This window comes from Hetaerina americana, unplaced genomic scaffold, assembly GCF_022747635.1.
Source record: "Hetaerina americana unplaced genomic scaffold, ioHetAmer1.1.p SCAF_4, whole genome shotgun sequence".
NCBI classification, from domain to species: Eukaryota; Metazoa; Arthropoda; class Insecta; order Odonata; family Calopterygidae; genus Hetaerina; species Hetaerina americana.
Genome location: NW_027286985.1, coordinates 21465084 through 21479756, shown reverse-complemented (window position 1 = coordinate 21479756; position 14673 = coordinate 21465084). Strand labels below are relative to the sequence as shown.

General features: G+C 34.1%; 1 protein-coding gene across 1 annotated transcript in view; it reads left to right on the top strand.

Annotated features, from left to right (window-relative positions):
* The first annotated feature begins 404 nt into the window (after positions 1–404).
* PAN2 (PAN2-PAN3 deadenylation complex catalytic subunit PAN2) overlaps positions 405–14673 on the top strand; it is a 34593-nt gene continuing 20324 nt past the window's right edge. The window contains exons 1-9 of the mRNA XM_071590278.1: positions 405–542; positions 1317–1413; positions 1498–1688; positions 4573–4742; positions 5003–5123; positions 6197–6402; positions 8491–8701; positions 10606–10892; positions 12880–12976. Coding sequence (XP_071446379.1) covers positions 1353–1413; positions 1498–1688; positions 4573–4742; positions 5003–5123; positions 6197–6402; positions 8491–8701; positions 10606–10892; positions 12880–12976 — 1344 coding nt within the window. The 5' untranslated portion in view covers positions 405–542; positions 1317–1352. The remainder of the gene's footprint in view (positions 543–1316; positions 1414–1497; positions 1689–4572; positions 4743–5002; positions 5124–6196; positions 6403–8490; positions 8702–10605; positions 10893–12879; positions 12977–14673) is intronic.

Sequence of the window (14673 nt, the reverse complement as noted above, 5' to 3'; positions counted from 1 at the left end):
GGAATTCATAAAATCGTAACGGGAATTTGTAACAAGGAAGTACTAGGTATTGTGGGCGATAGAAAATAGACATAATAGAAAAGCCCCTGCTTCGTAGGGTACCTAAATAATTACCTACTTCTAGTACATCATAGCTTAAAATATCATTTCACTGGCGTCCGCTCAGACAAATAAAGTCGGGTATGTAATTATTATACTATTTAGGGTCATAAATGTTTGATTTGAAAGTGCAGATCATATTCTTCAAAACGTTTCCCGTAGGACCATATTTGAGGGTTGTTAGTACGAGCCGGGACCGCCATTCAAAAATTATCTCGTTGGCACCCCTCACACAATTGCGCGGTGCTACTCGCTACAAAGCTTTCCGACCTTCATCTATTTTTTATCGAAAGTTTTGGACGTCAGGGAAGCTAGATCAAAGCCAGCTTAAGTTGGACAGTGGATTAGCTGTCGCAACTAATTAAACTTTTAGCAGTATTACACTTAGCAGTTATTTCCTGAAATGTGACCATCGAATACATGACTTCCCGCAGTGATAAAAGGTGAAGTCATTTGTTTCTATAATGATGAGTGTCATAAACAGCTGTTTTGAATGTTTACGTTCTTGAATCCCTTTAAAAGTCATTAACTTTCACCCTTTACATTATTCGTTGTACCTTAGAGTTCGTAAGGATTCTATTCCTGGGAAGTCAATAGTCGTTTTCAAATAAATATATTCAGAAAGTGAAAGCATGAAAGGAATAGATTGAGTGAGCAAAGGAAATTTCTACAGGTTTTACTTCATATGGACTATATTTGCCTCGTAATATATTTAATGCCAAGTCGATCCTAGAGTTATCTACGGTTTAAGGATAGTCTTAAGAATGGGCTTGTGAGTTTCTACCCCTTTATAATTGTTGCATTGGTCAATTTGTTAGGGGTTGCTAATGGTCCATTAACTCTCACTTAAGTTGCAGCTACAAGAGAATTTTCTTGCTTTCATCATTTATATTCTACCCATTTGCCCATTTGAATACTTTTTGGGTACAATTGTTTAACGTGACACGAAATACTACCTACAGTTTCGGTTCCAAATCATGCCTCCATTAAGTAATTACTTACAAGGCCTTAACCCTTGAAATTTACAGTTTGGATATATGCTATTCCTTACTTTTTAGTAATGCTTCATATTGACCCACGCCAGGTACGGAACTCTTCCTTTTGAGAGTGCTCGCTGGCTGTGGTATTCTTAATATCACTGCGGCTTGACTGCCTTATGTTACTAATGTTGGACTCGAAAATTTTTAACGGATGTCATTTTCTGTTATTGTATTCAGGCATGCATCTTTACATTCTGAATTTAAGTGTATATAATGGATTTTACTGGGATTAGTCATTACGATCCTACTGGCACCAACGCAGATGAAATACTTCGTGAGTATCTTCTTGATTTCAATCTGAAAGTTTATGAATGATAAGATAGAAATGTCATTATTTTCTTGCAATGTTCATTGACAGTATACGACGGTGACGGTTCACATTATGGAGGTGCAGATTTTGTTCCAGTCTCGGAACATTTTGTGGAGAACTTTACTGAGTCAGAATTTCAAGAGACCCACACAGTTCTTGCAGATGGCGGAGATCGATTTGGTGTTTCTGCTGTCGCGTTTGATCTTCAGGAAGAATTACTGTGGATGGGCAACCAAGGGGTATTCAAATGCATTATACAATCCATATTTAATGCAAAAACTCTTGTTACCTAATGAAGTGTACAGTTTTGCCTGCTAAAATTTCCGTTGAAAGTTAGAGAAGTTAAGTGCTAATGCTGCAGCTCAAATTTATTATTTTATAATACAGTTGTCTCACCCTTGTCCTATAATCAGGAGAGTATTTGTAAACCTGTGTGATACAGTATAACACTTGTGACAAATAGACAAATAATTTTTCAGCTGAATATATTGTGAGGAAATTTCTATCAATCCTAGGTTTGACTTGAAAACCATACTAGAATGCCTGTTTTAATTTTATATATTTAGCTATTGATATTGGAATTTTTCCCCATTCCATGGATACCCATGGGCATCCATTTCCCCATAGATCTATGAGGGTGAAACCTACTAGTGGGAGTGCAGACCCCCAAAACTTTTAAATCTGATAGTATGGTCATATTATTATACTATCATTTATTTATCTTGGTGTGACATTAAACGATTTGCATTAAATAAGTTAACATAACAAGGAATTGATGGGAATTCAATAGAGTTCAGGCCTACTGCAGAAATGTCCAGTGGGTCATGGAAATTGAAGGGGAAGCTTGGTCTTAGCCCCATTGTTTTGGGGGCATGAAGAAAAGTGTCCCACTGCCAATTCCAGCTGCATCATATGTTGGAAAAAATAGAACTAGAAGTTACTAGGAGAAACTTTGTATTCTTTTTCTTTCTAGCAAGTCTACCTATTAATGGTAAATTTTGGATAGTTCCTAGCTTTATATGGTACATATCATGTAGGCTGCTTGTGGCTTGCCTTGCATTATTTACTGCGATTCTTTGTACCTTCATTTTGTCTCCATGCCATCCAAAAGGTCTATGTCTTCCTTACTCTATGCCAGTTACCTTACATCCTCCCTTCTATCACAGCACATGACACCCCGCTATACCTTAATGTCTTCCACACTTTTTCAATCCATACCACTTGATTCATTTTTCCACCTTTTCCCTGCCTTATTTGGATTTTGCCCATCAAATTCTTTTTTCTTCTTCTTTTTCTTCTTTCTCTTCCACATTCCAATTCTTCCTCATATCCACATCCCAGAAGTCTCTAATTTAACAGGTTTCAGACCTGCACAGTCATGTACTTCATATTAAAGTCTTTATTAACCTTCTATTAGCATACATACTTAGCCTACATGCGACCTATTCCCTTATTTTTGAAAATTTCATTTGACAATGCAATTCCCCTCCTAATGACTACTCTACTATGTACTCATTCCTCCAAAACATTACTCGAGTATGTGAAATGCTCTACCTACTGTAGTTCATTCCCTCCAAAATTGTTTAACTATGCGATCCTAATTCTTGAGAATCTCAGTACATGGATTTTATTGTGGTTAATCTTCATTACATCAGAATCCTGATGTCATAACTTAGAAGCCAGGGCTACCTTTTGACTTCCTCCTAATTAACTTTGGAGAGATCAAGAGAAGGGGCATAATCTAGTTTCTGCTTCTGCCTAATTTGTAGGAGAAGAGGTAATCTTTCTACATTTGTCTTGCTATTATGTTTTCATTGATGAAAATGGGTTGGTCATTGTTAAGAAAGTGTACTGATGAAAGAATCCAAATTTGGCAAATTCAAAGAAACTGATTTGTACACTTTGTTTGAAATTATTCGAATATTTTGGGTTTGAAAGACAATTCTAATATCTGTAATGTGGTATGCAAAACATGTTTTCAAATGTGCATTCTTGAAATATAAAAAATATGATGATTGTTTTAGTATACAATAAAATTCTTTTAGATTTAGCTCTTCTTTTTGACATCACAGTTAGAGCCAACATAACTCAATGTATTTGACTTGCATAATATTTTTAATCCTATGATGTGTGTGATACCATTTAAGGAGTGGGTGGGCTGAATGCATGGATGCACATCATAAACTGGTCAACATGAATGGCTTTTACTTGTAAAATTTGTGCATTTTGGTGCACATTATCTCATCACTCCCTTTAAGTCATTGTCCCTGTATCTCCTTCAGTTCTTTGAACTAATGATTTGTCTTCATTTTTATTAAATGTTTATGGTGATTTAGCTATGTAGTTCAGCCTTTACTACTCCCTTCTATTTTTATGGATATGATTGATTCTTTACTGAAATGTGTAGCCTAAAAACTGCCAGCTATGCCAGTACACTGAGATTGAATGCCTGAATGATATATTTTGTTTTAGCTATGAGTTTAATGACTTATTTGGTAATGATGACTGTTTTATAGTTTCATTTATTCAAGTTGATATAAAAATGTGTTTCAAATTTCAATGTATCCCTTTTTTAAGAATTACTACCTTATTACCTGGCTTGAGTGGTTTTGCAACAGTAGTACTGCACTCATTGATTTATATACTTTCTAAACATGTTACCCATTTCAAAAAAGATGATATGATAGTGTTGTTCACATTGAATTAAAACTGGATTGGATGAAAAATTGCTTGGCTCTAATATTTGAAAATTTATGTCTGCTATAATCCCTAAATTGGGCAAAAAAGGTTAATAATTGGTTAATTTTTTATGCTCAAAAGTCCCTAAAATTAACCTCTTAAGCCAGTAGCACCCCTGATAAATATTCTATAAATATAAAACTTTTTGTTAACATTTGAAACCAACATCGCTTACTATTGGCCTGGTAACAAGCCAAAGGTTTCCTGTATGGCCAATTCCAGTATCCCGATGGTTATAGTATCTTAGTGATGGGTTATATACCATTGTCTTTAACTGTTGATTTCCTTTCTGCATCTGCCCTATTTATGAATAGGGTAATATCTTTGATCGTTTAATCTCTGCGTAATTAAAAATTTAATTTTGCCTTTACTTTGCAATTTCAGGGTCACTTGACATCATATTATGGTTTAGGTATGCAGAAGTACACATCTTTTCAAGTACACACCACCCAAGAAGTTCGCCAAATCCACCCATTTGAAACAGGTGTTCTTGCTTTGAGCCAAACTAGCCTCCGCTGTCAGATGAGAAGAGGAATTCCAATATTTACATACAGGTTAAAAGTTATAGTAATTGGTCATGTCAGTGCTGAGTGTATGAAAAGTTTATCGTATAGGAAGGGTCTGCTACAGTTCCTCTTTCTTGACTTTATGTCCTTTTTAAGTACTTTAATGTTTGAATAATAAGCATGTGGTTTGCGGTCAATAATTATGTACTCTTGAATTCATTATTTAAATGTTAATATATTAAATGAAATGTCTAAAAATTGTACATGAAACTGTTCTAAATGCATTCTTTCTCCTTTTGAAATAATAGTTCGCAAACTATGGAGGACATGCAGTGCATGCTTCAGATATCCCCGACATCCCTCCTAATGGGTGGTCACCAAGACAAGTTGATAGAGTTTGACTTGGCCAAAGTGACAGAAACCAATGTGGTATTTATGCTTTGAATTTAACCTTTTTGGAGGTGATCTTTAAATGTAACTTTCCCTCTATTCCATCACAAGGTAAAACCCTAACATAATTCATGAATTCCGGCCAAAATTAGTAAAACTATAGGTAAATTAACTTTTCTTGAGACCTGAATTGTTAGTAAAGCAACTGTTGGGGCCATGTTTTCAGTATATTGGTTACTTAATTAACAAAAATCTTGATGCTAGCAATACACCACCTAGATTCAATTGTTGCCCTATGGTGAGGATTCACCTTTAATGCCAGTTGAGAATGAGTTAGTTGTGGGCACATGTCACATTAAAACTGACGTGTGCCATAGTTGGTCATACATTTGTAACTAGTATGTAATAATATTTGCATTACTGTCATTTATATCTCCTTCGTAAAACATGCGTGAAATCTTCTTCCCTTATGTTTTCATGTTCCTGGGATTGTTGTGATAAAAGGGGATTGTCATGTCATGATCAATTTCTCCATAGATGTCAAATGGAATTATATATATTTAATGACGGCCATCTATAAAAAAACATGCTCCTGCATTTCCTATTATATCCTATCTTATGCTCGAGAGGCCTTCATTAATTTTTCCCTCCAATACTTAATGTCATTCCGTTTTAATAATCTGGGTCAATGTTATGGATGTGTTGTGCCAACTCTTATGGTCTGTCCTGGGAAACATGATACCCAGTTGAAAATGGGGTTATCAGAACCTCAAGGCCTACCAGAGACGTATTCAAACACAAAATAATGCTTATTATCCAGAATTGCACTGCTTTTGACTGGAGACCGTGGGTTTGATTAACCCTTAGATTTGCCCCAACCATGTGATTTGTAAAGCAACCTTCTTAGGAATTATTTTTAATTGTCTTCCCTGCCTTGAAGTGTTAATGTCACACACTGCTGGGTTTAGAATGCATTGATTCTCATGTCTTGAACCATTCTTTTGGTAGATTAGTGTGTCGTTTTCTAGTAGAAAGTAGTATTTAAGTTTAAGACAGCAATTTAATTGGATTTATGCATGAATCTCTAGTGAGCAAGCCATTTCTGTCCCTAGAGGAGTGTTGGAGAGAATGGGTGCGCCATCTTACGCCAGCAAGTGAGTGGAGGTCGGTACATTTGTTGTGGTGATCCAGCGGGGAGGGTGCACCTGAGAGACCCATATACACTAAGAGTAGAGCAAACTCTTGATGCTCACACTGGAAGTCTTTCAGATTTAGATATCCATGCCAACATGCTGGTCACATGTGGTTTCTCCAGCAGGTGAGTTTGTTCCCAAGTTACTTTAACAAATGTAGTCAGAATAATGGCATTATCATTTGTCCACTCCCCTCTATGCCTCAGGCTTCAATTAGTGGAAGTTTTGAATATTAATTGAAAATGAGGAATGATCATGCACACCTCATGGTCTACCTGAGGTGACAATATGCAGCAGTGAACACTTACTATTCCTCCCTCATTAAACTCCTACCTCCCATTTCTTTCTTGTTCACCTATCCCCCAACTCCCTCACAACTCCTCCCATAACTTCAACTTGCGACCTTGCAGTAGTTAACATACATGTGTGATAGGCCATTATTTCTTCACTAATTATGTTCAATTATTGTAGTGGCCCCTCTCCATAATTTTGTATGTGTGTATAACCAAAATGAACCTTCTTATTACCTTATGCATGATGATTCCAAAGAATAGTAAAATTTGCCGTACCTAGAAATATTCTGTGGAATAGGATGCCTTCTGTTAATTGTTAACTATCATTTAAGATAGGTTTTGATTGGACACACCTAATAACCACTGCTGCATTTTTAAGCTTCACTTAAGAGTGCAACAAAACACCCTACACTACAATGAACCTTAAATCCACCCAGACTGAACAATGATGCATTTCTTATCTCCTTCTGGCCAAACCAAATCTGGCATCCCTTACTGCATTAAACTGTCCCTCAATTCCACATGCCTACTTTCTCCCTTGATTCTGTCCAACATGCACATCCTGTTCGTATGCCTTCCTCTTATGCCTAGCGTTATCCCATCCATCACAATCTTCAGCATTCCATTGCCAATAAAATTTTCAACATCGGCATTTCCAGCATCACCGTGCCTAATACTTCTTCGTTTGTTTTTCTTTCTGGCTATTTTACCTTTATCATTCGTCTCCATGCCCACATCTGATAACTCCATTGTAAAACCTCTCATTTTGTCTCAATGGCTTGTAGTATATTAATTCTTCTTCTTTTGTGAAAGTTAATGTATGTTTATTGAAATTAACATAATTTAAAAAAGTTACATTCATGCAGTGACCTTTAAAAATTAGATATATTATTAGAAATGCTATGTTAGGTACAAACATGATTTTCTTCCTTTTGAGGATCATTTCCTAATCTAAAACTATTGTATTCAATACATGAGTTTTTCTTTCATAATTTTAGTGAAATCATGTCACTATCAAATACATTTGGGTTCTTTCACTAATTTTTGCATAGAGTTAATTGTTTTTGGAATTCATTTCACTAATAGGATGATACATTATTGCTCAATTGTAAATGTAAGAAAGAGGCATTAGAGGGAGTATGTTTCCTTCCCATCCACTCTATTTGATGATCTATTCTTGGGTTATGGGAATTGTGCTTGATTTTATTGAGTCATTACTCAGAAAATTTTCTCTCACAAGGTAGTCACAGGTATGTTATACAGTGCTTGGTAACTGAAACATTTTGTTGTCCTCCAGGTTTTTAATTTTGCATTGTTTGCTTAGGTAAAATTGTAAGTTCAAAATTTTGATAATGACTTCTATACACATTAGAGAGCCATAAATCTAGCATTATTTTGCGAGTAAATTGAAATAGATCTCCATTAAAATTACCTCTAATGTGGTGGAAGATTATAATTCTGCTTTGCATGCTAATGTGTACCTCTTAATTCATAGAAATCAAAGAATTTTGTTAATTTATTTATTATCATTTTCCTTAGAACTTAAGAAAAGCCTTTAGTGTAAGAAAATTCTCAAAGCACAATTCAGATAAATATGTATTAAAATTTGGGAATTGATTAGTTAATTAAAGGCAATTCAATAAAATGACAAATAATTATTAAGTTATTAGTTATTTTGATAAATTCAGATCTCTCACAAAAAATTTCTGCATTTTTCTGATATAATTATATTCATGGTAGAGACAAATAAGAGATGAGTTAAAATAGTAATGGGTAAACACATACATATTAGTGTATTTACTATAACTATATGTACAGTAAATCTAGAATGGAATATTCAATGGGCATTTAATGTAGTGGCAGGCTCCATGAATATGATTACATCCCTGCAAACCCTTATGTATCTCATTTCTTAAATAGGCATGGTGTAATGGCAGTTGACCGTTTTATGAATGCATTTGACCTGAGGATGATGCGAGCAATGACACCTATTACTTTGGCATTGGACCCACTTCTACTTCGATTTTTGCCTCTCTTTTCCTCAAGGGTTGCCATTGTTTCAAATTTGGGTCAAGTCCAGTTAGTTGACACTGCTGCTCTTACCCAACCTGGAGACATGTGTGTTTTTCAGGTATGTATTGGTTCTGTATTTAGCATACCTTTTCTCTAATCCAAAATTAAGTTAAGTTAAAGTTTACAATTAGTTTTTCAGAAAACTTTTTTACATGATGCTTTTCCCATGACTTTTAAGTGTTTTAAATTTCATGTTTTTTAAAGCACGCTTTCTTTACGTGTTGGGTTAATAGTTGTCCATTGTTAAGATGTATTTCCTGTGAATTATGAATCCTCTTACTTAATGTCATGCCTTTTAATAGATATTTTAAGATTGCCATTTCTGTAGTAGTCTAATGAAAGGGATTGAAAAGTAGTGGTGCACCCATAAATAATACTACTAAACTAACTAAACAGATGCACAGGATTTTGATTGGCTGTGAGATGTTGAAGGTATGATGGAAGGGAAAACATTAGGCAAACAAGGAAGAGGTAAAAGTAGAATAGGTATGCTGGATGGAATGAAGGGAGGATGGTAGAATGTGGAATTGAAGAGGGGCTTATTGTAGTGTCCGATGTTAGGTAAAATTTTGTTATGAAAAACAAGTAATTGTATCATTGTATAGGGTGTGTCCAATCCAAACATACCTTAATTGGTGGATCACTAATAATAATACAAAATATAAATATTTCTCAACTCAGATGATATCATTCTGTCCTTTCTGCAGGAATACACAGAGTTTTTTTGTGGATCCTGATCTCATAATAGACAGTAACGTATTTGTAACCTGGGTTTTCTTTACCAAATGAATTAACTTTTTAAAAGTTTTTTTGTCAGTAAACATTAAAATTCTTATATTTCATACCCTTGATGAGGATCTATTTTATTTAATTGTACACTCTACTTCAGATAAGTTTTGCAGCCATTAAAGCTTTCTTGATTTAAATATTGACTTAATAGCTATGTAAGGCACTACATTATATCGTATCAAATAAGGTTTGTTTGGATGCTGACTCATGAAATCAACTTGGAATTTTCAAGTAAATAATATGAATAAAACTAACTAATTCATGATAGTTTTATGGTAAGTCAAATTTTAACTTTTTTACTTGAAGTGAAAATATTGTTTAAGTCATTTAAAAGATAAAATTTTACAAACTGCTTCTCTACTGATATTTATCTATAAATCAAAAGAGCTAGTGAAGTGTACTGTAAGTGTTTAAATGGCAAATAACCGATTACAAATTAGATGAATTAGAAATTAGATGAAATTTTGTTGTGCACTTCAAAATAACATACCCATTAAGCACTGTTGCCAACCAAGCATATTTGAATGCATAATTGAGTTAATTAACTTCAAAAGTGCAAATAATTTTAAATGTTGTAAGCAAAGAGGAACTAAATGAGCTATAGTGCCCTCATATCCCAGATTGCTGACTTAAATACATAATATTCAAAGGAAAAATTTGGCAATCCATTAATTTAGTATTTTCAGCTCATCAAATGTTAAAAATTTGCTGATATATTGTAGCTGCATTGATCATAGTTTTACTGTTAAAGATTTTAGTACATCAAAAGTCTTATTTAGTCTGTAAAAATGTACAAATTTTTAGATTATTATTGGTATTGTGTGCATTTTTCTAGGTTTTCAATGGTCCCGGAAGAACTTATGCAACTTCGTAAGGCTCTCAAGCATTTATGAAGAAGAAATATTTCTAATAATTCTTAAAACACCTGTTTATGCATTTGAAAAGGCTTAATTTTCTTTTTTCCTCTTCCTTCCCATCTAACCCAGCCTTCTATTGCAATCTCAAACAGCTCAGCACATGAAATAGTCATCAGCTTTCTCTAATTTCTACCCTCTTCCATGTTTTCCTCAACAAACATCCCCGCTTACCTTATCATGTTTAACTTCTGTATAATTCAAAATATCATGGATTAATTAAGTCTTATATTTATGCCATTTCTCTCTTTTGTTTCAGGTCAATACTGGTGGAGCAATGTGCCTGACATTTGATGTGTCATCCTCATGTCAGTGTTTAGCCTTTGGGGATGGTGGTGGCTCAGTTCATTTATTCAACTCAGGTGGAGCGCATGCATCTTTTAATTCATTCTCGCAGGAAACAGAATTTGCCGATCCAGTTGAAAGCATTCCACCAATTAGCATTCTGGATGAAAATATGCCCCTATCGACTGTTCCATTTCCTCTATGTTCCACTGGGGCACTGCTTTCCGATTGGCCTGAGAGGTTTTGTAAACCAACATTCAGGTGACTTTCATTTATAGTCATGTATTTTATACTATCGTACTAGAAATTTCGACACATTACTGAGGACCTCTGCCTTGAAATTGCATCCTTGGGAAGGGTATTGAAATGTTTCTTTTGTGGGCATTAATAGTTCATATGTATTGAACATCCATATGAACTATTGAGAGCTATGATATTCTCAGAGACTAAAATGCTATTGTTTCTTTATATTTTGTCATACATTTCTTTAGCTGCAGTCATCGTAAAAGTTATCCATGTATGCTTGCATGAAATGTCTCATTGTTTTGCATTCCTGGGAAATTGGCAATTTTACTATAACTTTAAATTGGCTATGTGACAAATTTTACTTTAATTGTGCATAAGTAGCATCTTAGTGGGACCTAAAACCCTTTATGGTTCATGAAAAATTTGTCATTTAGTCTATCTAAAAAAGGCCATGAGAAGTTCAATTTCACCTTTCCATGACTTTTAATAAATGTGCCATGCTAAATTTTGATTGAAATGAAACTGAAGGATTGTTTAATTATTGTCTTCCAAGGTAATATACCTAGTGTTGTTCACTCCCTCCTCACTTCTTTGCAATTTCTGCCTGCTTTCATTCCATTGAAAAAAGACAGTCTTTATCCTTTCTCTGCCCAACATTCTCCCTCTTATGATCTTAAACATTTCACTGCTTCTCCATATCCCCTACTCCTACTTTTTTCTACACTCTTCAGATGTCATCTAGTAGGTATCTTCATCTCTTTTCTTGCCATATTTTAAACGTCATTGCCTTCCCCATGAAATGGCTTTAGTGGATACCCTCTTCTTTGAGAACATAAAATCCAGTTTCATAAAAGTGCCACTTTGCTGGCCTAGTAAGATTGCAAAGTTTGCATTTTTCCTTTGAATGTTGTAGTTATAATTTTATCTTTGATGATACATGTAAAATATCCCATATTTGTGCAAATTTTAATGTTTCTTTTCTCTTTTAGTAGTCCTTCATTACAAATTTGTCCATTGAAAATCGCTTTTTCATTTCCACTTACAGTTTTATTAAATAAATAAAAATTAGCTGTTAACTTTTAATTTTAAGTTAAAAATTTAATATTTTATTGAATTTAAATAAAGCTAATACTGGTGAAATTTCTTTTCGTTAAGGGGCAGACAATATTTCTTGACAATCATGCATACGCAAAATTTGTAAAGGCATGAAATGTGTTCACCATATTTTATAATCAGAGTAAAAATTATTCAGTAATAATTTGATAACCAATTAGCCAATAGTCCTACAAGTTACCCCCAGTCTTTGTATGTTTTAATAATTGGATGGTTTGGGAATGGTTACTGTGAATATGTGATAAGATGTAATGACTCCAAAAATTACTTATGTGTTTTCATTGAAAGGTGATTGCGTGAATTTTTTTCTGGAAAGTGTAGTTTGGGTGCCACCATAAAATGAATTCCCAATACCTATGGTCTGTGCCATTATAATAGGCAATAATTGCATTTCATTCCAATGTAGATTTATGTTGAATAAGTTGTCCTCAAAGTACCTGCGCAAAATCCTCGGCCACTAATCAATGGTTGTTAACAACTTTTAATTAGCTATGTACTGTGTCAGTTATATGGTTTAGTCATCTACAATTCTTTTCAAATAATGGCCAGCAATGTCATTCAAAAATTTATTATTTGCAATCTGTTTTATTTGAATAATATGATTTCATATGTTTGGACGTGCTTTTTTGGAATTAAAACTATGTACAGAAGTGTCATATAATTCTTGAACAATTTCAATAGCATTTTATCACAGTAAAAATTTTATAATATCTTATACTATGGATATTTCCCAAACTACATTTCACACTTAGGTCATGGTGTGAAACATTTCATTGAGAATTTTTCATTGGTTTACATTATACGTGATATTGAAAATTATTTATTTCTCTTATAAATCATTGTGAACCATAGGAAAAGGATGTGTCACCACAGGCATCTTCATTTTCAGGAGAACTCCTGTCATAGACCCACAAATTCTTCAAACCATGAAAATGGTAGGCACAGTTGGATATGCTCCTAATCCTGGAAATCGCAAAAGGAATCAAGTGAGTATGTGGTATTCCCTAGATTTTAGGCTGTACTACTTAGAGAACCTAGTTTCTAATGGAAAAGAGCTTTTGTGTGGAGTTTTGTAAACTGAAGTGATAGATAAATAATATAATCAACAAGAGATTATTCTCAGTACCAAAAATCCCTGTAAAGAAAACATGAGCGAACATTGATATGCCATTCCATGCCTTTGTTGAGATATAAAGCAATGCTGGCAAATGAAAATAGTTAAACTCCAAACCAAATGTTAATATTTATAGTGATAATTTACTCTGAAACTTTCAACAGTATGTATTTGTTGAAGGCTTCATTGTGCTTTCCAGAAGCTTCTACTATGTACCTTATTTTGCTGACAAAATTTTCACCTCCAGTTCTGAAGGCATCTTCTGGTCAAAGTGATTTGTGTTGCAATTTGACCACTCTTTGTAAGTTTTGATGGTTGACCTTTGAGTATTTTATCTTAATTTTGAATTGCGTAACAATACAATACAAAATAAAGGATCACCAGGAGACCACAGGGAAGAGAAAATTTGTAATCTGTAATTGCCAAACGTGTATGGTCTTTTAAAGTTAACTCAATTCCTAACATTAAATAAAGGGTGTGAAAATGCAATAATATGCATAATATTGACATCTAAAAAGTAACTATTTTCTTGGTGAAAGTTAGATTGATGTTCACATCCAGTCATTGTCACTCTTGAAATAACTCCACTATATGAAGTTTTGATAGTGACATGTTCATACATCTTGCATATAAGAGCATTGTTTTACCAAATTTAAAGTCACTTTTATTTATAAAATAACAGTGTGATCATTTACATCACTTGTAATTTGTCCATTTAGTATACAATTCAGGGATCTCCTATGGTTGTCTGTTATTTAGTTATACCATAAGTCCTCAATTAATACTAGAGATGTTTTTTGAAATGTGCAGTGGTTATCATAACAAGAGTTTTGTGACCATTTAATTTATAAATCTACCTAGATGCTGATTTCTAAGGCCATGTATTTTCTCCTTGTAAAATGGTGAAAAATGATAATTTGTATTCATAAAATGAAGAAAGCAGTGTATTTTTCCACTGTTCTTTATTCTGGTACTACTAGTTTCAATGCTTAGACGTCATCATCAGGTACAATTTAGTAAAGTTTTGGTCCATTTATATGCCATTCTTGTGGGGGAAGGAGCGGGCAAGAGGGAGGGGAAATGAGGAGTTATGATCAGCATTGATGGGAAGGAGGAGAGGAGTGGTAAGCATCAGGACTTGACTAATTTGTACCAGATGATGATGCCTTAGTGTTGAAATTAGTAGCACCAAAATAAAGAACAGTGGAAAAATGCATTGTGTTCTTCATTAAATGAACATGAAATTGCACAAAGTTGTGCCAAAAATAATCGAATACGATAATTATTATTATAACATTTTTGCCTAATTTATGCTATCATGCCCGCAGTCGGTTAGAGATGTGATGGAAACTGTGTACCCATCTACCATCTGTTTCATCCTTCGCTCCTACATTTCTTACCACCCCAATGATGAAGTAACTTAAAAGGTATTTGGACACACTGTTTGAAGGTCGTATTATTTCATTTAGAAACATAACTCTATTCAAGAAAGAAAGCTGACTGCATCAATTCTTGTCTCAGCAATAATTTCTCTGATAGTAATGGGCAAGAACTGATTGAATGCTTGTG